The sequence below is a fragment of the Gambusia affinis genome, linkage group LG17 (assembly GCF_019740435.1).
Source record: "Gambusia affinis linkage group LG17, SWU_Gaff_1.0, whole genome shotgun sequence".
NCBI lineage: Eukaryota > Metazoa > Chordata > Actinopteri > Cyprinodontiformes > Poeciliidae > Gambusia > Gambusia affinis.
The window spans coordinates 1,247,443-1,273,343 of NC_057884.1; the positions used below are offsets into that span (position 1 = coordinate 1,247,443).

General features: G+C 40.5%; 1 protein-coding gene across 2 annotated transcripts in view; it reads left to right on the plus strand.

The window, feature by feature from the left end:
- The window catches only part of LOC122819755 (3'-5' RNA helicase YTHDC2), a 37,194-nt gene extending 11,627 nt beyond the window's left edge, over positions 1–25,567 (plus strand). For both annotated transcript variants that reach the window (XM_044096746.1, XM_044096749.1), the window contains exons 14-31: positions 701–879; positions 2,802–2,898; positions 3,596–3,683; positions 8,703–8,783; positions 8,884–8,966; positions 9,976–10,081; positions 10,492–10,611; positions 10,745–11,017; positions 12,149–12,275; positions 12,893–13,098; positions 14,057–14,246; positions 15,813–15,904; positions 16,792–16,911; positions 17,006–17,157; positions 20,767–20,926; positions 21,286–21,495; positions 23,877–24,059; positions 24,510–25,567. In XM_044096746.1, the coding sequence (XP_043952681.1) occupies positions 701–879; positions 2,802–2,898; positions 3,596–3,683; positions 8,703–8,783; positions 8,884–8,966; positions 9,976–10,081; positions 10,492–10,611; positions 10,745–11,017; positions 12,149–12,275; positions 12,893–13,098; positions 14,057–14,246; positions 15,813–15,904; positions 16,792–16,911; positions 17,006–17,157; positions 20,767–20,926; positions 21,286–21,495; positions 23,877–24,059; positions 24,510–24,581 (2,539 nt within the window). In that variant the 3' untranslated portion in view covers positions 24,582–25,567. The remainder of the gene's footprint in view (positions 1–700; positions 880–2,801; positions 2,899–3,595; positions 3,684–8,702; positions 8,784–8,883; positions 8,967–9,975; positions 10,082–10,491; positions 10,612–10,744; positions 11,018–12,148; positions 12,276–12,892; positions 13,099–14,056; positions 14,247–15,812; positions 15,905–16,791; positions 16,912–17,005; positions 17,158–20,766; positions 20,927–21,285; positions 21,496–23,876; positions 24,060–24,509) is intronic.
- Positions 25,568–25,901: the final 334 nt, after the last annotated feature.

A 25,901-nucleotide genomic window follows, 5' to 3' on the forward strand; every position in this document is an offset into this window, starting at 1 on the left:
CCACTCGGTGTACTGACTGAATCTGTGGATTGAGCTAAAGATTAGGATGATGGCAAGGAGACCTTCCAACCTCAAAGACTTGAAACTCATCGCTAAACATAAATCCATCAAAATACCAAAGGAAACATGCAATTATAACAAGAGATTGATTGTTATAATGCTAACAAAGCTGTTTGCATAGGACATAAATTATTATTTTTTAAATTTATAAAATATAAACAAATGATTTTTCTTTCCCAAATGGATACCATCATCGCATAACTTTATTACCGTATGTTTTTCAAGATACCCGTTTCCTTCCTTTCAGAAACAAACTTCTTGGTTCAATGAAAATCATATTTGGAATAACTGTAGCTTAATTGTTTTGGAATTCTCAAGTAAAGGGCGTGAAAGCAGTTTTCTGGCCTTTCCTAAAATTGCCTCCCCCATCACCCTGGTGAAAACAAACCAAATTCAACAACCATGTATTTCACCATTTTCAAAGAAACTGAAGATCCCTGATCTGCACTAGTCATGCCTGTTGCCCTAGTTGCCTCTTATATTGCTGGGATGATTCCTGGAGTGACATCAGCACATCAACATAACACAAGCCTTGTTCCTGCAGAAGCACATGATTGTTTACCAGTACATGTTTTAGGATAATTGTAAATACTATAAACAGTTAAAAGCAAAAAAGTTACGGTATTTTGTTTCTGTGCAGACCTTTGGGGGAAGTGAGCAGCCTGGAGGAATCAGCATTGGTACAGTGCAGTCATACAGAGCTGAGCAGTGAAGAACAAGAGCTTCTCAAACAGTACCACCACAGCTTTGATGACCAGCGGGTGGACCTGGATCTCATCATGACGTTGCTCCACAACATCTGCACCACCACTAATGAGGGTGAGGTTTAGCATTGAGGCAGACAAACCCCTTCCATCCAGTTTGAACTGTTTTCTTTACACTCTGGGTTCAATTGCAGTCTCACAGCTTGCTTTTTGGACCTCTGTATTACAAGTCAGTAAAAAAGTGTTACGCCTGAGACTGTTCTATGTTCTGTGACTGCAGAAAAACTGAACAATGTGCACATAATGAAAAATCTCTACTACTATATGCACCCATAATCAGGGTGCATAAAATAATGGTAGGATGAAATCTGTCTGAAAGAAGATGAGTATATACTTATTTCATGACTACAGTTTTTATTCTGAGTTTTCTTTGTACAGTTTTGTTTTTTTCATCAAACAAACATGAAAATTGTAGGTTTTCACTTTTCAAGTATTGATTGCTTTGTAGTGGCAATTTCATATACCAAAGCAATAATACGGTCTTGAGATGGTGAAACTTGAAACTCTATGCAAGGCAGTATTCATTCATCTGCTTTATGACCACAGTGAAATTTTTCTGGGGTGCACCGATTACAGTTTTGTGGCTGAACACAGATCTTTAAAAAGCCTGACCTTCAGATTATGATTTTAATTTTGATAAAAAAAATTTTGTCAGAAGAGCCAGTAAATGTAGCAACAAAGTTGCAACAGTTGGGTGCTTATTGTTACATGCAGATGAGACTTGGGGGGGCGCGGCGGATTTGTCAATCAGCCTTCTTAAAATGGGGCAGTTGCTTACTTTCAAATCCTTTATAAGATCATTGGATAAGCTCTAGACAGGCAGATGTCCAGACAGATTTAAGATTTTTCCTCAGGAAAATTGTCATCTCCGTCTCCCATACAACATTCTTAGGTATACATAAAAACACTTAAAACATTAGAGCTTTAAAAGCTTAGCCAAACTGGCTAGTTGACCAATCTGGCTAAGCTTGGTCTTACAAAACAATGTATGACAAGGCGCTGGCAATATCAGATTGATAAAACAACCTCAGCATCTTTCTGCAGATGTTGAAAGATCTCCGCCTCCTCAGGTAGTACATCCTGGTCTGGGTTTTCTTATATAGCTGCTTGGTGTTACTTGTCCAGTCAAGTTTGTTGTCCAAGCACGGACCAAGATATTTAGAGATCTGCACGATCTCCACTCCATCCCCTCCTGTCAGAACCGGTCTTGCGCTGCCTCTGCCTCAGGCTGTTTATATGGCACCAGACAACAAAGTTCCACATTGGACTCCTCTAGTCTTTTTGTTGTCTTTGATGCACCCGATGATGGCAGTCATTGGCATAGTTCTGGATGTGACACATGTCAAAGGTGTTACAGAAGTCCTAGGTGTGTAGGTTGAAGAGGATGGGTGAGAGTATTGTACCCTCAGGGGCTCCGGTGCTGGTGACCACAGTGTCACACATAATGTCCTTTATCCTGACAAATTGTAGTCTGTCGAAGAGGTAGCTGGAAAACCAGTCAACCAGGCATGAGTCCTCTCTTATTCTGGTAAGTTTTTGCAGGAAGAGAGTACTGGCAGTGCCACTTTCCTTGTCCGGGTGCGAGTAAGTATGTATCAGCCAATTGCGAAGCTCCTAAAATTAAGGAAATTGGAGAAAATTTCTCTGCTGGCCAATTTATCGGTGCACGCCAAAAATGTTCATAATTTCTCCCAAATCTGAGGCACAGTCTAGACCAGTTGGTTCTTTCCTCTGTCTGATTTTGAGTTTTCCAATTGTTTGTGGGAACTCGGAAGGCTGTGGGAGTTATGTATAGTATTCTGACAATTTAACTTTATGTTCTGCTTACTTTCTTTCTCAACGCTTCCCCTTAGAAGTTGTTTTCTTTCTTTGTTTGTAGTAAAGAATACTTTTTTTGTGAGTTACCTTTAGTTTTCAGCTTCAGTCACCACAACATAAACTGTGCAGTAATGTGAAATTTTAACTTTTGATCTGCAGGTGCTGTCCTCGTATTTCTTCCTGGATATGATGAAATTGTGTCATTGAGGGATCGGATCCTCTTTGATGATAAGAGGTTCTCCACTCACTCTGAGAGGTAATAAGGCAAAGAAAGCATTGCAAAGGTCTAATAATACCATATAGCTGTAAAAATCTGTCAAAAACTGTTAAAAGTTATTACTGTAATCTAACTAAATTTAGTCATAGTGATTTTAGTCAGGCAGTAATAAGTACTAAATGAATGCTTTGATGGTTGCATGAGCAGCTATGCTGCAGAGATTCGTGCATGTAGCCTCTCTGGACACAGACTGGGACTCCCTCAAGGACTCGTAGCGCACCCACTCTCTACATCCAGGATATAGGAGAAGTACAACTATACAGAGATTATTAGGGACCTGCACTAATTCAATGTGCAGGTCTGTAAATATAATTTCTTCACTTAATAATAATTGATCACCTGCTGAACTGGTTATAATCTGCTGTAATTTATGAACTCAAAACCATTTGAAAAAAGGACATTACCACTTACTGTTGCAGATTAGGGAATACTTTTGTTAATTGTTTAGTCCTTTGCCAGTTGTTAAATGCTGGACTGTGGACATAGTTTTATTCTGACCAAAGTTTGACTCAAGAGCCAGACACATTTAGTGGCACAAGGCACGTTTCTCTGAATTGGACAAGTTCTCTGTATTTGTAAATCTTTCTGTATAAGGTGTTTTTTCACTGTTTGTTCTGAGTGTATTGACCTGCACCACTAGGCCTTGCTTGTGGGGTTGATGTGTCTTACCTCTCAGTTACCAGGTTTTCACTCTGCATTCTGACATGCAGACTCTGGATCAGAAAAGAGCCATGAAGCCAGCTCCATCTGGTGTCCGGAAGATAGTGAGTCACTTTGTTCACTCCTCTCTGCTGTATGAAGGGAAAAGGGAAGCACATCTATATTTATCTGTCTGTACTTAATGATTAATGATTCATTTAGCTTATATATATATTTATGTGTGTGTGTGTGTGATCTTGTTTTTTATCACATCATGGGGACTTCAATCTGTTTACACAGTCATGTCATGAGGACCTAAAAGTTGGTCCCCATAAGGAAGATGGGTCTAACTGACCGTATAAGCCCTTTTAAAGGTTTTGGTGAAGTTTCAGCAATGGCCCATATCACATGTTTTTCTGTTACTTTTTGTGTTAGGGTGTGTGACCTGATACTACTCCCTTAAGGATTCAGATTGGTACTGCACCTCATTGTAATTCACATACTTTTCCAAATATGGTGGGCTACCACCTTTTCCGGGTCCCCAAAATGAATTTTGTGCGCGGGAAAATACTGTGCGAAAAACCCAATGCGAAGAACGCAGTTTGGAAAATGCAGTGCGGGAAAATTCAGTGTGGAAAATCCAGTGTGGGAAAATGCAGTGCGCAAAATCCAGTGCGGGAAAATGCGGTGCGAAAAATCCAGTGCGAAAAATCCACTGCGGGAAAATCCAGTGCAGGAAAATGCAGTGCGAGAAAATCCAGTGCGGGAAAATGCAGCGTGGAAAATCCAGTGTGGGAAAATGCAGTGCGCAAAATGCAGTGTGGGAAAATGCAGTGTGGGAAAATGCAGTGCGGAAAATGCAGTGCGCAAAATCCAGTGCGAAAAATGCAGTGTGGGAAAATCTAGTGCGGGAAAATGCAGTGCGTAAAATTCAGTGCGAAAAATGCAGTGTGAAAATCCAGTGCAAAAAATGCAGTGTGGGAAAATCCAGTGCAAAAAATGCAGTGTGGGAAAATCCAGTGCGGGAAAATGCAGTGCGCAAAATCCAGTGCGGGAAAATGCAGTGCACAAAATCCAGTGCGAAAAATGCAGTGCGCAAAATCCAGTGCGAAAAATGCAGTGCGCAAAATCCAGTGCGGGAAATAGCAGCGCGCAAAATCCAGTGCGGAAAATGCGGAAAATTTTTCGCACTGAATTTTCCCATTCACTGGATTTTCCACACTGCATTTTTTTACTGATTTTACTGCATTTTCCCACACTGCATTTTTTACACTGCATTTTCCCGTCTGGATTTTCGCACTGACTGCATTTTCGCACGCATTTTTTCACTGCATTTTCGCTGATTTTCCTGCATTTTGCGCACTGCATTTTTCGCACTGCATTTTCCGCACTGCATTTTCCCGCACTGGATTTTGCGCACTGCATTTTCCCGCACTGGATTTTCCCACACTGCATTTTTTGCACTGGATTTTGCGCACTGCATTTTCCGCACTGGATTTTCCCACACTGCATTTTTTGCACTGGATTTTGCGCACTGCATTTTCCCGCACTGGATTTTCCCACACTGCATTTTTCGCACTGGATTTTGCGCACTGCTTTTTCCGCACTGGATTTTGCGCACTGCATTTTCCCACACTGGATTTTCCCGCAGTGCATTTTTCGCACTGCATTTTGCGCACTGCATTTTGCACACTGCATTTTCCCACACTGCATTTTTCGAACTGGATTTTGCGCACTGCTTTTTCCCGCACTGCATTTTCCGCATTGGATTTTGCGCACTGCATTTTCCCACACTGGATTTTCCCGCAGTGCATTTTTCGCACTGGATTTTGCGCACTGCATTTTTCGCACTGCATTTTCCCACACTGCATTTTGCGCGCTGCTATTTCCCGCACTGGATTTTGCGCGCTGCTTTTTCCCGCACTGCATTTTCCGCACTGGATTTTGCGCACTGCATTTTTCGCACTGCATTTTCCGCACTGCATTTTCCCGCACTGGATTTTGCGCACTGCATTTTCCCGCACTGGATTTTCCCACACTGCATTTTTTGCACTGGATTTTGCGCACTGCATTTTCCGCACTGGATTTTCCCACACTGCATTTTTTGCACTGGATTTTGCGCACTGCATTTTCCCGCACTGGATTTTCCCACACTGCATTTTTCGCACTGGATTTTGCGCACTGCTTTTTCCGCACTGCTTTTTCCGCACTGCATTTTGCGCACTGGATTTTCCCACACTGGATTTTCCCGCAGTGCATTTTTCGCACTGCATTTTTCGCAGTGCATTTTCCGCACTGCATTTTCCGCACTGGAATTTCCCACACTGCATTTTCAGCACTGGATTTTGCGCACTGCATTTTCCCACACTGCATTTTCTGCACTGGATTTTGCGCACTGCATTTTTCGCACTGCATTTTCCGCACTGCATTTTCCCACACTGCATTTTCTGCACTGGATTTTGCACACTGGATTTTCCCTCACTGCATTTTTCGCAGTGCATTTTCCACACTGGATTTTCCCGCACTGCATTTTGCGCACTGCATTTTCCCAAACTGCATTTTTCGAACTGGATTTTGCGCACTGTTTTTTCCCGCACTGCATTTTCCGCACTGGATTTTGCGCACTGCATTTTCCCACACTGGATTTTCCCGCAGTGCATTTTTCGCACTGGATTTTGCGCACTGCATTTTGCGCACTGCATTTTCCCACACTGCATTTCTCGCACTGCATTTTCCGCACTGGATTTTGCGCGCTGCTATTTCCCGCACTGGATTTTGCGCACTGCATTTTCCGCACTGGATTTTGCGCGCTGCATTTTCTGCACTGGATTTTCCGCACTGGATTTTGCGCGCTGCATTTTCTGCACTGGATTTTCCCTCACTGCATTTTTTGCACTGGATTTTGTGCACTGCATTTTCCCACATTGCAATTTTCGCACTGGATTTTGCGCCCTGCATTTTCTGCACTGGATTTTGCACACTGGATTTTCCCTCACTGCATTTTTCGCAGTGCATTTTCCGCACTGCATTTTTCGCAGTGCATTTTCCGCACTGCATTTTCCGCACTGGAATTTCCCACACTGCATTTTCAGCACTGGATTTTGCGCACTGCATTTTCCCACACTGCATTTTCTGCACTGGATTTTGCGCACTGCATTTTTCGCACTGCATTTTCCGCACTGCATTTTCCGCACTGCATTTTCCCACACTGCATTTTCTGCACTGCATTTTTCGCACTGCATTTTCCGCACTGCATTTTCCCACACTGCATTTTCTGCACTGGATTTTGTGCACTGGATTATCCCTCTGCATTTTTCGCAGTGCATTTTCCCACACTGCATTTTTCGCACTGGATTTTGCACCCTGCATTTTCAGCACTGGATTTTGCGCACTGGATTTTCCCTCACTGGATTTTGCGCACTGCATTTTCCGCACTGCATTTTCCGCACTGGATTTTGCACACTGGATTTTCCCTCAGTGCATTTTCCACACTGGATTTTCCCTCACTGCATTTTTCGCAGTGCATTTTCCGCACTGGATTTTCCGCACTGCATTTTACGCAGTGCATTTTCCGCACTCAATTTTTCGCACTGCATTTTCAGTACTGGATTTTGCGCACTAGATTTTCCCTCACTGCATTTTCCGCACTGGATTTTCCGCACTGGAATTTCCCACACTGCATTTTTCGCACTGGATTTTCCGCACTGCATTTTCCGCACTGGATTTTCCGCACTGGAATTTCCCACACTGCAAATTTTCGCACTGGATTTTGCGCCCTGCATTTTCTGCACTGGATTTTCCCTCACTGCATTTTCGCAGTGCATTTTCTGCACTGGATTTTCCGCAGTGCATTTTCCGCACTGGATTTTCCGCACTGCATTTTTTTGCACTAGATTTTCCGCACTGCATTTTCCGCACTGGAATTTCCCACACTGCATTTTTCGCACTGGATTTTGCGCGCTGCATTTTCTGCACTGGATTTTCCCTCACTGCATTTTTCGCAGTGCATTTTCCGCATTGGATTTTGCGCACTGCATTTTCCCACACTGCATTTTTCGCACTGGATTTTGCACCCTGCATTTTCAGCACTGGATTTTGCGCACTGGATTTTCCCTCACTGCATTTTTCGCAGTGCATTTTTCGCACTGGATTTTCCGCACTAGATTTTCTGCACTGCATTTTTCGCAGTGCATTTTCCGCACTGCATTTTCCCGCACTGGATTTTGCGCACTGCATTTTCCGCACTGGATTTTCCCTCACTGCATTTTTCGCAGTGCATTTTCCGCATTGGATTTTGCGCACTGCATTTTGCGCGCTGCATTTTCTGCACTGGATTTTCCCTCACTGCATTTTTCGCACTGCATTTTCCCGCACTGGGTTTTGTTGCAATGCATTTTTCGCACTGCATTTTCCCACACTGGATTTTGCGTGCTGCATTTTCTGCACTGGATTTTGTCGCAAAGCATTTTTTGTACTGGATTTTGCACACTGCATTTTCTGCACTGCATTTTCCCGCACTACATTTTTCGTACTGCATTTTCTCTCACTGGATTTTGCAGCAATGTATTTTTCGTACTGGATTTTGCTCACTGCATTTTCCGCACTGCATTTCACAACCAAAGATAAGGTGGTTTCTTTTTTATTCTTTTACAGCCACTGGGCATCTTTGTACTTGTAGTTGAATAAAAAAGTGCTCTGCAATGTTTTGTTTTTCTGTAATCATTTTCTGATGTCGATCATAAGTTATTGATGATTTTGTTAAAATCTAATAAATCTAGCTGACGTAATATGTCAGGAAATGGAACAAAGATCTCTTCTAGGTAAGTAAGTAAGTGTAATTTATGAGAATAATATGTAAATCTGGTCTCCATCTGACTTGTTTTTTTAGAAAGTTAAGAGTCCCCATGAAGCATTGTCCAGACAGGTTGATGACCTTACTTTTGAAATTGAGTTATTTGAAGCTGTGTATAGGTTAATACAGCTATAAATATTGTCAAATATTTTTTTGAGGTTGTAGAGCCACTAGAAAGAGTGGTCCTCACAAATGATTTTTTAAAAAAGTTAGTCCCCACTCCCCATGGAAACCTGTGTGTGTGTGTGTGTGTGTGTGTAGCCTGACCTTTCTGCTCATCTTTTCTTTTCAGATTCTCTCTACGAACATTGCTGAAACAAGCATTACTATTGATGATGTGGTCTTTGTTATTGATTCAGGAAAGATCAAAGAGGTACTGGTCCCAGAAAAACAGTGAAAAACATAATAAGCGAATGGTTACCTGGTTGTTTTAGTTTGTTTTAATGCTGTTTGTGTGGGTTTTTCTGTTGTAGAAGTCCTTTGATACACTGAGTCGGGTTTCTATGTTAAAGACGGTTTGGATCTCAAAAGCCAGTGTTTTGCAAAGAAAAGGAAGGTAAGAATGGAATATTACTTTTTCCTAGACTGAATCCCATTTCAACCTTTCCTTGACCTTAAAAATTGGCACTTGGAAACAGAAACGCAGGAGCTGCTCTCATAAATCTGTTCTCAGCTAGCAAGTTTTAATAAGTAAATGAACCGACTGTAATAACTGACTACTTTTACTGACCATACACCAACACCCTGATAAGTGGGCAACTTGGTGTTTGGTGACTTTGACATGTTATTTTTAAGGGTTGATTTCATGATTGAACAACTCATTGGAACACACAGGCAGCCTCGGCTCCAGACAAGTTTAACAGGGGGGCATCGGCTTATTTTGGGAGGGCAAAATGAATCTACGTAGCAATAATAATATTACTCAAGTAAAAGGAAAAGGTACATTGCAGTAAAACTGCTCTTAAAAGTAGCTTTTTCCAAAAGATTTACTCAAGTGAATGTAACAAGTAACAAGTAATGCCCACTTTTGAACCTCAGTAGCCTATAAGATACTTGTCAACAAGCTAGGAAGTGTGGAAGCTCCTACTGCAGGGGAGCCCAAAGTCAGTCCTTGAGAGCTGGCATCCTGCATTTTTTACTTCCTTAACAACCTTTTCAGCATGTCAATGTTATTCTTAGGCCTTCTAATGAGCTATCATTTGATCCAGGTGAGTTAAACCAGGGACAGAAGTAAAATATGTAGGATTCCGGCCCTCGAGCACCGACTTTGGACACCACTGTCCTACTGTATCAAATCAATATAGGAATAAAAGAGAGTTGGCCACTTTAAGGTAAAAACAACAAACAGCTTCCAGTCCAGTGGGGCTCGGCTGACTCTGTGGGTGTGCAATGCCTGCCCATGCCGCCGGGCCTGCATTCAGATGTTATGAATTCAGTAGCAAGAAGATTCATACAAAACCACGACGAATCATCCAGCCTTTCTATAATTGCTTCTAGGCATAGTAATAGTAAACATTTTAATTGAAAAATTATTCCAGCTCAGTTTCAGTTTGGTCTCTGTGCAGAGCTGGCCGCTGTAGACCTGGGGTTTGCTTCCATCTCTTCAGTCGTCTCAGATTCAACAATATGCAAGAGTTCCAGGTTCCACAGCTGCTGCGGATGCCACTGCAGGTACACACTACTTTTATATTTACCAGCACAGCAACAACTCTGAGCAGTGCTTTTATTCGCTCCTAATGGGATACAATCATGCGGAAGTGTGAAATGTTGTGGTGAAGGCTATTCAGGTTACTCAACAGATTAAAAGTCTATAGTAGGAACATTTTCAGAAAAATGCAAGGTTAAAACATATTTGCTTACAGCGGACCCCTTACAAGAAATGTCATGTCTAGAGATTTTTTCTAGGGTGTAAAAATTACTCTAAATGACTAGAAAATGTGAAAAGCTGAGTCATGAAAAATGAAGAATAAGCTCTGATAGTGAGAGTTTGGAGTATCTTAGCAGTTGTTGGCAGGTCGTGGAAACTCAGAGGCTCTAGAACAGACAGGGCATTAAGTGAAAGGTATCATTGTGTTTTTCAGGAATTGTGTCTACAGACCAAGCTGTTGGCTCCTTCATCCTGCCCCGTTGCTGAGTTCTTATCTAAAGCTCCACAACCACCTCCCACACATGCAATCCAGAGTGCTGTCCAGATGCTAAAGGTAAAAAATTTTTCCCAAGGTTCATCGTTCTACTGATAATGAAGTGGCTGTGAATGCATGCTAATGAGCCGGTGTGCCCATTAATGTATTCCAGCCCGTAAAGGTGCATTGCTTTTGTCAACCTTTCTCTCAGACAATAGATGCTCTGGACCAGAATGAAGACTTAACTGATCTGGGCTTCCACCTGGCTGATCTACCTGTGGAGCCTCACCTGGGCAAAATGGTGTTGTGCGCTGTTGTGCTCAAGTGTCTGGATCCCATTCTCACCATTGCCTGTACTCTGGCCTATCGTGACCCTTTTACTCTCCCTGCTGAAAGCTCCCAGAAAAGAGCTGCTCTGCAGAGCCGCAAACGTTTCACGTCCAACACCTTCAGTGACCACATGGCCCTGCTCAGAGCTTTCCAGGTACAGATGTTTGCCTTTTTCACTACTGATGCTAAATCTTTTTCTTATTCACAATTGAAAATAAAGTACAGGGGGAATACCAACATATTAACAATGTAGTGAAAACAAAACAAAATTTCTTTCTGGCTAAAAAGAATGCTCTCACTAAAATTGTCATGTATTGTAAGTTTTGTTATTATTATTATTATTATGAATTGTGTTTCAACTCCGAAAGTGTGTTTAAACTCAGAATGTAAATAAATTCAACCTAAAACAAATGATTTTGGCTGAGCATAGGACAGAAGTCAGAAATGTGTGCCTTTTCTTTTTAAAATCATAAAACAGCTGAAGTTAACTTCTTAAGTCTGATGTAAAGTCTCTGGGAGACACATGACCAAGCCCACACAAAATGTATCAAATCACAGTAGACATATTATTGAGCTGAAGAGTAGTAATGGACCATAGATCTCATTAATAAAAAAACTTGAGAGTGATTCACAGCCTTTAAATTAGTCAGATAGGCTGCAGCTTTCCATCTCTACTGCTACACGGCTGGCCAGGACAACTCCAAATGTTTTAAAGAACTAATGTGTTAATCCTCCTCATCTACTGTGGCAAAGGCAGCCAGTAAAGAGTAAAGGGTCAGTGAGGTTATTTATGGTGTGACAACAACTTCCAGAATACCTTTGTGCTAAACAGCACAAATGTGGACTTGGGTCATGTGAGTTAGAGTCGAAGGATACATTCAAAATTTCAATTTCACCAAATCAAAATTCAAAATGACAATTTCATCAAGGTTTTAGAAATTGTCCTTTTGAATGAGTCATTGATTTCCACCAATGACTCATGTGGAAATCAATGGTGGAAATCAATGAGTCATTGATTTCCACCAATGACTCATGACTTCACGGTAATTTTGCCCCTTCAACTTGAAAAGACCTGATTTCTTACACCAAACAAAAAGTGTGTTGCGAAGAGAAACTGTACCAGACGTGTTATCCAGTTACATTAATAGTAACTTACCCATAGAAGAGATGAGGTCCACCATACCAACTATTAGTAGTCTTTCCAATCTCTGGTCTACTTTGATGAAAATATGTCAAGCTGAGCTGAACGTCACAGTGGGAGAAATTTAAACCTCCCTTGTGTTAGGCATGGCAGAAAGCTCGCAGTGAAGGCTGGGAGAGATCCTTCTGTGAAAGGAACTTCCTGTCCCAGTCTACCATGGACATGATTCTTGGCATGAGGACACAACTGTTAGGACAACTTCGTGCTATTGGTGAGTTTGACTTTTATTTTCCTCTCATTTTATTCATACTCTGCAAAATGTTAGAATCAAATGAAAACCATTGAAAAGTGGCAGCAAAAATCCTTAAAATCCTTAAAATGTAATTTGAGGTTTTTTGCATCTCTTCTCTAGGAACACTTCATGACCCATTGTGTGATCTTAAGTTAATGATGTATGTGGATATTTATGTCGAACTGTCTGATCTGATCTTTGGTGTCGCAGTATTATTGTGGGGAACTGTTCCAGACAGTTCCCCTGCGACAGACTGGTGACCTATCCAGGGTGACCCCGCCTCTCACCTGGAACATTAGCTGGAGATAGACATCAGCAACCCTCCTTCCCTCTAAGGGACAAGTGTGTTAGAAAATGGATGGATGGATGGATATTTCACACAGTAAATAATTAGTTTTAAATTTTTAAGCATTTTTGACTTTTTACTTGAGAAGGAACATCAAAAATTCAGAATTGGCAATAGTTTGCCTTAGAAATGTTCCTCCTGTTCATTTCTTTGTGTTTTAGCCCCTGGCATGTTGACATATGCAATATTTATGAATTTTGTAAGCACTTAGATTATTTTTGCTAATGGAGCCTTTTCTTTGGTCTGCCAGGTTTTGTGCGCGCCCGTGGGGGCAGCGACATCCGGGATGTTAATCTGAACTCTGAAAACTGGGCTGTCGTGAAAGCAGCCCTGGTGGCTGGAATGTATCCAAACATGGTTCATGTCAACAAGAAGACCTCTTTGCTCTCCAGTAACAGAGAGAAGAAGGTTCATTTCCATCCTACATCAGTCCTGAGCCAGCTGCAGTTGAAGGAGGTAGGACTTTAATTGCCAACACCGAAACACAAAAATCAGAGAGAGAAAGTTGACATGGAGCAGCCGCTCTGTTTTTGATGTGTTTAAGGTTAATAGGTTTAAAGCACTATTGCCTTGCAGCAAGAAGGTCCTGGGTTAGAATCCCAGTCTGGGTTTGTTCTGCATGGAATTGGCATGTTCTCCCTATGCATGTAAAATAAAAAAAGCACAATGTGACTTGGATGTATTATGTAACGCAGTGCTGCACAGAAATGTAGTTAAATTGAAAGTACAGCTACTTACTGTTTTTTTACTATGTAATGAAGTAAAAATCGAAAGTACCCACGATTAAATCTACTCAAGTAAACTACAGATACAATAAAAATGTAATCAAGTACATCCCACCACTGACAAAACTACTAGATTCACTTCCTCCCTATCTGTATCCTCTGATTTTTGTAACATTCTCGTGTCATTTTGTTTTCTTCAAAAATAGAACATATCCACTAGCAACCTCTATCGACTATTGCTTTAATATAATCTGTTACAGTTCCAGTTGCCCCTACTAATTCACTTTCAGTTTCCCCTCAATCAGTGACATCTCCAAATTAATTTAAAAATCAAAATATCCAATCTGGCAATTAGATCCTCTTCCAACTGTTCATGTTAAAGCTGCCCTTCCCTCTCGCTCTCTCTCCCTCTCTCTCTCTCTCTCTCCATTCATTTGTAAACACAAGACTTCCTTTTGTTACCTGAATGATTCATTGGCTGTCTAAGGTTACAAAACTGGAATGTCCAGAGAAAGGCTTTGATATGGTGAACTTTTCCTCCTAATATTCAGCTGTTTTAATCAGGCTGCACTTTTTTGAGCATGTGCTTATCTAAAACTGGTCAGTCATTCGTTCTATAATTATGAGATATAAACTGTGTTAAAGAAAGGATTCTTAGGCATATGATTCTTTGTGTTCATTGTGTTTAGAACAACAGCTCCAAATCAGGTCAGACTCTCCCTACAGACTGGTTGATCTATGATGAGATGAGCAGAGGTCACAGGATGGCCAGTGTCCGCTGTTGCTCAGTGGTGACCTCCATCACAGTGGCCATGTTTGGAGGTGGCACCAAACTTCTCAGCTCCACACTCCATGAAAGTGCTGTACAAAAAAGAAATGGTAAGTAAATCAAAGACCTTTTTTAAAATCTTTTTTTTCTTATTTAAGTTGTATATTTCAAGCACTTAGCCTTTTTAAAGGTGCAAAATTGCAGAATGTAAAATTGACTTGAGCTCTACATCACTTTATAATGTCATTCCATCATCAAAAACATACCTGAAATGCCACCTTCATTTTTGGGAAATTCTTTAATTTCCTGTAGCAACCATTCTGGGTGCATAAATACTTGCTCTGACCAAGAGCTGCCTTTTCTACATGGCTCCTCCTTGGAGCCATGTAGAAAAGGCAGCCTCAGAGCCTCCTCAGAGTCAATCACTTCAGGCCTGATCACTAGTCTCTAGCTTTAATAACTGAAGCTTTTTGCTGACTCTTGATTGTTCTTTTTATGTCCAAAGATATTTATTTGAGGTGCACCGTCAAATCAGTCTCGATTACCTTCATTTTGGGAGATTGGTTATTGGCCAATGCTTAAATGTGAATCTTATCCACTGATATTATCTACTTTTGCAAAGATCTACAAATCAGCAACTGTCCTCTTTTGCTCTGATATGAGAGAGGTTTCACCGACAGACCTGTCTACCAGGTCATGTCTGCACATTCGCAGACATGACTAACAATAGGTCACTATTGTTAACTGGAAACATGCAGACATAACCCACTGTGTGGTGACCCACGGTTGTCAACTCAGCAACTTTCTTGCTATATTTATCAACATTCAGACAAAAAAAAAAAAAATCAACATTGGCCAAAATCGGAATTGTCATTTTGAACATCAGTAATCAGTGATCAGTCAGAAAATGGCAGTTGGTGAATTTCCTCATATTTTCTCTATTTCTTCATTTCAAATAGAGAAGACTTGGGGCCCCTTGAGAATTTCACTTTCCTCTTGTGGCTGAATGTATCTACTTATTTTCTCTATTGTACTATTTTTATTGGACTGACATGGTTGACCTTATTCAGTGTAGCATAGATGATTGGAACAGTTACACAGATCTACTGGTAGAAGGAAGTCTCTGATTGGCCAACAGAAGCATAAATGATGACTTTCATCCAGGTGTTTGAATAGCACACCAAACTGTTTCCCTTGTAGAGTTTTTCCTGAGGTTGTGGTACTTTGATAGTCCCATCCACATGTATTTTGTGTTTCTGAGCAGTGTGGGACTTTGTGGGGGTACCTCCACTATATGAATCCAGGGTCTGTGGTGAAGGCTTTTTAGTTCCCATCTAATCTAAATAAGGACAGCTTCATCTGGGCAGCTTGTTGTCACCTGTCCTGTTTGTGGTGTTTGTACCAACAAATTAACTTCTCATCATTATGCTGTTCGATCACTTTGCATCATCTTCTTAAGTTAAGCATTTTTTCCGTGTGCCAAAAATCACTTCTTTTAATTGATCAACTTTCTGTCTCAAATTGCTGACAAAATAACTATTAGAATTGGTATCTATTTCTTAATTACTCCATGAAATCGTCAACTTTTTTTCCAAAGCCTAAAAAGATCAAATGTTCTGATGTTTTACAAAGCTTGCCTCTGCAAATTAAGCAGGTTTCTGTGTTCTATTCTGCAGAAAATCCTCTTGATGACATGAGTGACAGCGACACAGAAGACTTAGTGGAGATAAAGATTGACGACTGGCTTGTCTTTGGGCTCGAGAGAGAGGTGAAGAAATAAAGACCCTGACATACTTCATCTAAAGCCGAACAGCAGACACACAGTCACGTGGTTTCGGACTGGTTGTATTCTCACACACCTTCCATGCAACAGCGCAGACCACCTGTGGCAGCCCTCCTGCTTCAGTACACGTCACGCCTCTGTCCGTGGAGGTCTCTCCTCCCACCATACATTCTCTATTTTGGTTTTAGGAAATGGTCACTGAGCTTATGTCGCACTTTTCTCCAGATAGCCTCTTCTGTGAACAATGGATTTCCTGGCTATTAACTCCTGGATGGTTCATAGCCAGGAGTGATTAACCATCCACCAGTCTTATTATCATAATAATTTAGTGAAGAATAGTACAAATATACCTAATTTGCATACTGTAAGTACAGTAAAAAAACTTCTGAACAATCAGACAACGCTTCGCACAGAGTTCTGTGAAGACACTTTGACCTTGGCCTGATGTCGAGTTCAACAGGCAGATGCCTCTCTGCAAACAAAATCACACAATTTTTATCACGCGTTTATGTTAATGAGAAGTGGTTTCAGCACTTCACATGAAGCATGTCGAGGCCTTAAGACCAGTTTTAAAAACTTTTACATGTAGCGTTGAGTTTTTCATGTGTTTCATCGGTTCTTAAACGTTTTGTCTGGTGAATCAAAATGTAAATGTGGCAGAAGGGACCCAGCATAATATTGAATTCTTCTTATTGTTTTAAAAATTTGAAATCATAGCATAGGATGACAAACTTTCTTGTATGTTATCAGAACATTCTGTGAAGATTTTTTTTATTGCTGACTCATCATATAATCTTCATGTTTGTTTAGATTACCCAGCCTCTAACAGACGTGTCCTTATGCTTATCTCCTGTTGGCTCTACTGTTGTCAGACTGCAGCACTGGTGTCTGAACTCAGACAGAAGTGGCAGAACTTGTTTATAAAGAGGATCCGCTGTCCTTCCAAACCCTGGTCTCAGCAGGACGAGGCAGTCATCCAGACCTTAGTGTCTGTACGTGGTCAACTTCATCGTTGCTCTGCAGTTTGCCTCCGGATGGGAATTATTCCTGAGTTTAATGCCTGCAGTTCACGCTGACTGCCTCCAGGTGCTGGGTGCTGAGGAGCAGGAAGCCGGCCTGCAGCAGCCTACAGGGATTGGTCAGAGGCCTAGGCCTATGACATCAGAGGATGGGCCGAGGTCATCAGGGAGGAACTCCAAGGCCAGCCCCCAGCTGCCCTCTCACAACACAAATGACAAGTAGGCCAATAACTATCAATTTGATGGTAGTGTCTTGTGCTGGTTTCTCTTCTTTTGATTTTTCAGTTTTTTCTCAGTTTACTATTAATGGTGACAAAATGACATAATCATGCTTTGGGTGTTTAGATTCTACAATTTTCTGATTTATGATGGGGGCTTCACAGTATGTTGCACTGTTGCCCTGCTGCAAGCTGAATTTAAGAGTTTTTAAAACCTAGATGGGAAAAAGAAAAAAGTAATTAAATTCTTTTGGCTGGACTATAGTTTTGCCCTACAGACCTGTCTGCATTCTAGTGAGGCTTTTTAAAGAATTTTTATTATCTCACATAAATGTCAGTCACAGTTCCTGAGTCACCAGTTCATCCATCTCTGTTATCTAATAGTATTGTTGATTTCACTTTGTTGGAGAATGTAAAAAACCTTTCAGACCCATATTCAGTCCAATCTTACCTAGATAAAAGTATTACAGCTATGTCCAAATTTATACAGATGCTTCAAAAAATCAGAAAACAATAATGGGGATTTATGATGGGAGACATCTTAGATTAAGGACGTCCGTCTATTAAGAAGAGGATTTTGTTCAGATTCAAGTTCATTATTATATTTCTTGACAAATAATTATTTATACTTCAGATGAGAGCTTTTGTTAGAGATTCAATTGTTAATATATAAAATTCAGGAAATGTGTTTATTAGTTACTTTTACATGGATACCATCACACATAGGAATAAAAGAAAATGAGTTGACAGATAAATGTGCAAAGTAATCTGCGACAGACTGGCGACCTGTCCAGGGTGAACCCCGCCTCTCGCCCGGGACGCAGCTGGAGATGGGCACCAGCAACCCTCCCGACCCCATTAGGGAAGAAGGGTGTTCAGATAATGGATGGATGGATGTGCAAAGTAATCAACAGAAAATAGTTAAAGTTACATGTTGGTACCATTCAGCAAAAGGAGAAATCAAATCGGTCATTAAACGAAAAATCAAGGGTGAGAAGAAGAAGTAACAGGCAGGTGGCTTTATGTCACTCAAAGGAAGAGAACAGGATGAAATAGAAAGGAAGAAATGATTTTATCCAGATTATGTTTTGGTCATACCCAGTTAAACAGTATATCAATGGAAAACATCCTACAGGAAAATGTGATTTTTGTTTTCTAGAAGAGACAGTGAAACGTGTTATTATTCTGTTCCAAATGTTCTATTGAGAGGAGAAAACTGATACGTATTACAAGATAATAAATTACAGTTGAATATGCAGAACATTTAGGACAAACTTTACACCTCTGAATCCTATTGCCCTTTATTAAAATAACTCAAGAAAACAAAATTGATAGTGAGGATATAGTTGTGTTTTTTTCTTTAGCTTTAAAATCTGTGTAATATGTAATTAGCGTCACACTCCATTGTTAATAACTGAGCTTTAAACAATCAGGTCAAAGTTGTTTAACCAAGTATCCTAAATTTGGAACAAGAACTGATATAAGTTGATTTAAAAACAGATTGAAATAATAATTAATCATGTTATTATTAATAATGTAAGAAAACATTAAGAATGTTTTTTTTTGTTTGTTTGTTTGTTTTTTTACAACTTTGGCCTGACAAATAGCTAGAAGAAGAAGAGGCATTATAACTAACATCTAAAATGACACTAATTAGACAGCATAAACATACAAACCAATAAATATATTACTGTATTTACTAAAGTACAAGTGATAGACATGGATGAGAAATTGCATCTCAATGTACAGTTGTGTTCGAAATAATAGCAGTGCCTTTAGAAAAATGAGTAAATGTCAAAATTCTTCAAAGAAATTGTACTTTAATGAACACAGATACATTGGGGACACAGTACATTCTATTCCAAAGCAAAACAATTGCGCAAAGTCATCAAAACTTAAATAATAATAATAATATTTCAAATAAAGTAAGAAATGGCATGTTCAAAAGAATAGCAGTGTTGCCATCTTTCCTTGGAAACTCAAAAATGTACTGTACAAACAAAGAAATTCTTGATAAGTGAACCTAGCTGAGTATCCTAAACTAATATTTTGTTGCAAAACCACGGTTTCCGATGACTGCTTCACATCTGTGGTGCATGGAGTCAACCAACTTCTGGCATCGTTCCACAGGTATTGCAGCCCAGGATAATTGCACTGTATTCCACAATTCCTCAGCGTTTCTTGGTTTTGCCTCATGCACTGCACTTTTTATGTCAGCCCACAAGTTTTCAATGGGATTAAGGTCCGGGGATTGTGCTGGCCACTCCATCAGTTGAATCTTGTTCATCTGGAACCATGCTTTTGCTCGCTTGCTGGTGTGTTTGGGGTCATTATCCTGTTGAAAGGTCCACCTCAAAGGCATTTCCTCCTCAGCATATGGCAGCATGACCTCTTCCAGGATCCTGATGTACTGGAACTGATCCATGATCCCTTGTATGTGAATCGGACCAACACCATAGTATGAAAAACATCCCCATATCATGATGCTTGCACCACCATGCTTAATGGTCTTCAGTGAGTACTGTGGCTTGAATTCTGTGTTTGCAGGGCGTCTGACATACTGCCTGTGACCCTTAGACCCAAAAAGAACAATCTTGCTTTCATCTGTCCACAAGATATTATGCCATTTCTTTTCAGGCCAGTCAATGTGCTCTTTGGCAAATTGTAAACGCTTCTGCACATGTCTTTTTCTCAGCAGTGGGACTTTGCGGGGGCTTCTTGCTGGAAGGTTAACCTCAGTAAGACGTCTTCTGATTGTCACAGTACTCACTGTCAACTGAAGGTCTTGCTTGATCCTCTTGGATCCCATCATTGGCTGAGTCTTCGCCAGTTTGGCTATTCTTCTGTCCATTCGAGGGGTTGTCTTTCTTTTTCTTCCTCGTTTTTCAGTTTTTTGCTCCCATTTCAGGGCATTTGAGATCATTTTAGCTGAACAGCCAATGATTTTCTGCACCTCTTTGTATGTTTTCCCTTCTTTAATCAATTTTTTTATTAGGAAACGCTCATCTTCAGAACAGTGTCTTGAACGACCCATTTTCATTGTTTTTTCAGGAGAAATGCACAGCCAGCATGCCAGTTGTCTTGATCCTTAAATACGGATCACCTGTTAACACCCTTTTTTCCCAGAATACCCTCCCTAATTGATGCCCTCTCTAATTGAACTCACCACTGCTATTTTTTTGAACACACCCTTTTCAGTTAATCATTCAATTTCACAGAATCCACAGTATGCATGGCTGTCCTGTTGGGTTTGTTGGTTTTCTATACCTTTATTTTACCCCCCAGAAACTTATCTGGGGTATAGAGTTTGAAATGTTAATAAAACCAGTGATTTTCTTGCTGCTGTTGAGGCACTGCTATTATTTCGAACACAACTGTACATGAGATAAATGTCAGACAGTTTTTCAACGTACTGCTAAAATGCAGCAGTCTGATTCAGCTGGAGATCACATCATGTATTCTACAGTGTCTGATCTTTTTTAGTTTTAGAAAAGTCTGTCTCCAGGCCAGATAGAAAATAGTGGGTTCAAAGTATTTACAATTAATATCAAACCTTACAGTTGCCTACCATTTGGTTAGCCCTCTTCAACAGTTGACTACTTCCCCACAGGCCTCGTCGATTGCTGTCTTCTGACCTGCTGAAGACTAACTCCCACAGCAGAGATGAAGTCTCACTGGCTATCAAGAAGTTGTGGGATTATCCATCTTCCTCCAGTAGTTCTTCCTGCTCTGTAACTCTGGATGGGCCTCCCGAGTCTCCCTCAGGAAAGGTAGGACATAGGTGCTACGTAGGACATTTAATGACCCACGGGTCTCATCTGGTCCTTTAAGATGTCCTTCAGTGTCCCAGATATAAAAATTTGATATCAAGCAGGCGTTAAGTATTTATTCTGTGTGAATTTAAGTGAGCAAGACGTGAGGACAGATCTATTGTTGCTAGAAAACAGCAGTTGTTTTTGTAGCCCCAGAGATAATTGCCTACCCCAATTGAAACAAAGTATCTTATTTTCATCCATATTCCAACACAAACTTTACTCATTGTAATCTCATTCACTAATGTAAAGTGTATACTCGATAAAAGGAGGATTGTGCGAGCTTAAAGGATTTCTTTTACTTGTTTTGTTCCCAGCTGGTCTTAAAGTCTGTGTCTCAGAAGCCTACTGTGTCATCAGTCCGATACTTCATTATGAAGAGCAACAGCATCAGAAACATAGAAATTTCTCAGCAGAAAGGCATCTGGTCTACTACACCGAGCAACGAGACCAAACTCACCCAAGCTTTCCTGGCAAATAGCTTCATAATCCTCATCTTCTCTGTCCAGGGATCTGGACACTTCCAGGTATCTGATTTCAGTTGACATTGTTGGTCTCCTCTGTACATGTCTTTGAATATGAGACTGTCATGTTGTGTAGAGGTTTGTGGTAGGATCCATTTGTTGGAGACAGAGGCCGCCAGTGAGTTTGAAGATTTATATCCTTCCTTATGATCTATTAAGTAGAACTGCAATGCTTTGGTCTGAATTCTTGGCTGTTGTAGCTCCACAGACCCCTGGTTTACCTCTGTTCTGAGGCGTTTCAGAGCAACTCGCTTTTTGCGGTTTTTAAAAATGTGAATGAGACATTTAAAGACCCACCCACCTCCAGGTCACAAAGCCATTTTTAAATCATAGCAGGGATACTAAGATCTACCAGAAAAGAAATTTTTTATACCAAAGTTTATTAAACATGTCAGCAACAATGACATGTTTAATAAACATGTCATTGTTTATTAACAATGACATGTTAATAAACATGTCATTGTTTATCGACGAGGCCTGTGGGGAAGTAGTCAACTGTTGAAGAGGGCTAACCAAATGGACCTTACCAAGCTCCGCCCACAACCGACCCACGTGACCACAAGTCTCACAAGCAAAGCCTCGTAGCGCGTTGTTTCTATGTAAAAATGACTCCATTAGTGCATAATTTCTACCGGATTTTCACAATATATCAGCTACTACAATGGACAGAGGAGGTAACAAGTTCATATCATCATCTGGGAGGAAGTTACTGGTTTCTCAGTCACAAGCTGGTTGCAAACCTGAGGCTAGCAGGTGTCAGTCAGTTATGGTAGATCTGAACTTTGGTTTGATGACTTCAATATGAGAAGCTACAGACTGATAGAAGGATCCAAAGAGTTCTGTTAAGGTAAAGGCAAATCTTCTCAAGCTGGGATATAATTAATTTAATTTCACATAATTATCGCGGTAGAAGCCATTTGTTTGTTAAAAATTTATGAAATATATTTGTTCTATTTAATATTTGTCGTGAATGACGTATAGTCACAAATGAGTCCAACGTAGTCCAACGTTTAAAAACTACAGCGGCTGTAATGCGCCACAGCAAAGGTAAACAAAGGTAAAATAACCCGAACAGGTGATCAACTCAAAACCACTCGTACCTTTTTACTCTCTCTCTCTTTGTAGTTTAAGCACACCTGTTACCATGGCAACCGCCTGCGCCCCGCAAGACGAGCAAAGATTACGTTAATATTCAGTCCATTACGATATCAAGTTTCCAGGCTTGATATTTATTTCTCGATTATTAATCAGCGCTTCCCTGAACACAGCGATGGTTGATTGACCAGCTGCACTTGGTGCTATTGTGGCTAACACGAGTAACAGTTTAGTCCAAAGCCTTCTCTGCTAAAATAAAATCTTTAGTGTATGTCACATACAGTATACATTGCATATTGAGCTGTTTAGCTAACGTAAGACTGTGCAGAAGTTGTATCAGTACTGCTATTATGCTGTACTTAGTTAACGGGAAGCGTGTGTTTGTGAGACCGCCAACCACGTGACCACGTAGAATGAGCATCAGCCAATGAAAAGCGGCCCCTCTGGTAAGGTCCATGGTAGGCAACTGTAAGGTTTGATATTAATTGTAAATACTTTGAACCCACCCACCTCCAGGTCACAAAGCCATTTTTAAATCATAGCAGGGATACTAAGATCCACCAGAAAAGAAATTTTTTATACCAAAGTTTATTAAACATGTCAGCAACAAAAAACTTGTCCATCCAACCTTACATGTTGGAGCCAGACACTGACTCAGAACAGGAGAATGAAGACGACCATCCTGCAGAACCACATATCCAAATAAATGCATCACAGTGGTGTTATTACTGCCATGTGCGTTAATACATGCTACAACCAAACATTTTGACTTGTTTGCTTAGAACTTTGGTATAACTGAACTTGGACTACAAAATTGCTGCAAGAAAACAAATGGCGGATTCACAAAATTGGTTAGCCCAAAGTCCATGACCTTGTTTAGCAAGAAAATGCAACAGGGAGAAGAGAAAAATGAACAGACTGAAAAATGTAACCCAAATAGAGTATAAAGATATCTACACAGCACCGGGAAAGAGTAAATTTACATTTTTTACACTCTGACACGTTCAAAGTATGCAATAAATGTCCCGAAGACTAAAAATGTGGATTTTGCAAGATATGTCCCCTTTAAGGTTTTGGAATTTTCAAAACTTTTGAAGAACAGGAACATTTCTAGAATTTATCCAGTGTCTTAGTGACTGCATGCTGTCACTTTAAGAGATTAATAACAATTTTATTGTTACATGTCAAAAATAAGTGTGAAGATTGTCCCAGAAATGTGATGTATGAAGATGGCATTGCAGTAAGCTTTTTTAATAAAAAGCATTCCACTGAAGATGTGTGGTTTGCAGGGTTACGCTCGCATGACATCTGTCGTCAGCCAGGAGAGCTGCCAGGACTGGGGCTTCATGGGCCTTGGAGGAGTTTTCAGTGTAGAGTGGATCCATAAAGAGAGTCTTCCCTTCCCCTTCACCCAGCACATCCTGAACCCATGGAATGACAACAAGCGAGTTCAAGTCAGCAGGGATGGACAGGTGAGACTGCATCATAAGCTCAAACACACTGTAGCTGCTTGCTGCAGATTCTGTCGTCTCAGACTGGCAGAACTGCCAGAAACAGTAAGCGGTGTTGGGATTTACAGTATGAGGTGGTTAAAGTTTCTCTTTACCAAGGCTTAGGTTGTGTTAGAGCAGTGGTATCAAACTCTAGTTGATGTCCTGCAACTTTTAGATGCGTCTCTGCTTCTTCACACCTGGATCCAGTATTATTTTATTTTCAGAGTTTTGTAGAACCTGTTTGCATTTTAGTGATGCTGTTTATCCATTTAATTCAATAGTTTAGGACAAGGGACACATGTAAATGTTCCAGGACAGCGGCCCTCAAGGACTGGAGTTTGAGACAACTTTATCAGAGGAAGCAAACATAAAGATGCCAATAAAATGAAAACTGATGTTGTGATTATGTGGATATTTTGTGTTGTGTAGGAGTTGGAGCCCCAGGCTGGCAGTCACTTGCTGTCTCTGTGGGAGAGGAATTCTGGGAATCAGCTTCATTAATGTTGGACTCCTCATTAACTTAACAGGTATTCTAACTCTGTGACCGGCTAGGAATCCCCAAACTTACTGACCATGGAAGGAAATATGTTTACTGGGCACTCAGGGCACTAATGTTGCACATGTGCCATGTTTTGTTTGTGTTCCACCTGAAGTGCCCTCCACCACCAGTTCAGACCTGATAACCAGAGAAATGTCTCCTCTGTGCTGCTCTCAGTTCAAACTTTAGTTTTCACTTCTTCATTTATTTCTTATTCCATTAAATGTGTTTTTGAAATGGGATTTGTTGTATAAGGTCTCCACACAATAAGTTTACAATAAAAAGAATGTGGCTCTGTAGATGTAAACAGGATTCATGGTCATCTGACAGCAACCTTATTCTTGTTATTGTTTTTCAATGTTATGCTTTATTCTAATTGGTGAAATTGCCCTGTTTTTATCCAACTGACTTGTTTCTATTTAAAGCACATTACTTATTTTTATGAGAATACTCAAAGTCTGCTTTATTTGTTCATTAAAGATCTGTTTAAATGCTGTATTGTAATTATGACTTATTATTGCCTCAAAGATGTAACTTTCCTGTTAGGGATGTCCTAATATTGAGTGAATGTCCTTTTATCCCCAAGAGCCAGAGTATAATACATAATTGTGCTGATGTTCAATCTCTCCTCGAATCCCATCACAAGTATAAGGAAACATTATCTATAGGGTTTACTTTCACTGAGTTAAGACAGATGCATCTTTACTCTCCATCATCTGAAATGAAATGAGTAAGCTTCAGTTAGAATTAAGAAAATGATTTGCTAAATGCTACCGTATTAACATAAGCAATATGTCAAATTTATTCAAATATGAGTCAGTAGACTCAATTAACATGTTACATCTTTAGCAGTTGTCCTACTTTTTCTAAAACCACCCCAGCCAGGTTCATCCACTAATCGAGGCCAAGAACAGCTTGTAAGCATTGAGATTGTGTTTTAGGATATTGGGGAAGACAGAGAAACACTGTAGCAGGTGTTGCTGTGACTGTGTACGTTAGTCTTTCTTTACAACTTCTCCAGTTCTACTCAGATAGCTGCTCCAGTATCTGTTTCACTGTTTTTAGGAGCATTGTTTCAGGGGTCCCCAAAGTCGGTCCTCATCCTGCATGTTTTAGTTCTCTCCCTGGTTTAACGGACCTGAATCAATTGATGGCTCGTTAGAAGACCTAAGAAGAACATTGACCTGCTGAAGAGGTTGTTGGTGCCACCAGGGAGAGAACTAAAACATGCAGGATGCCGGCCCTCCAGGACCAACTTTGGGGACCCCTGTTTCACATGATCA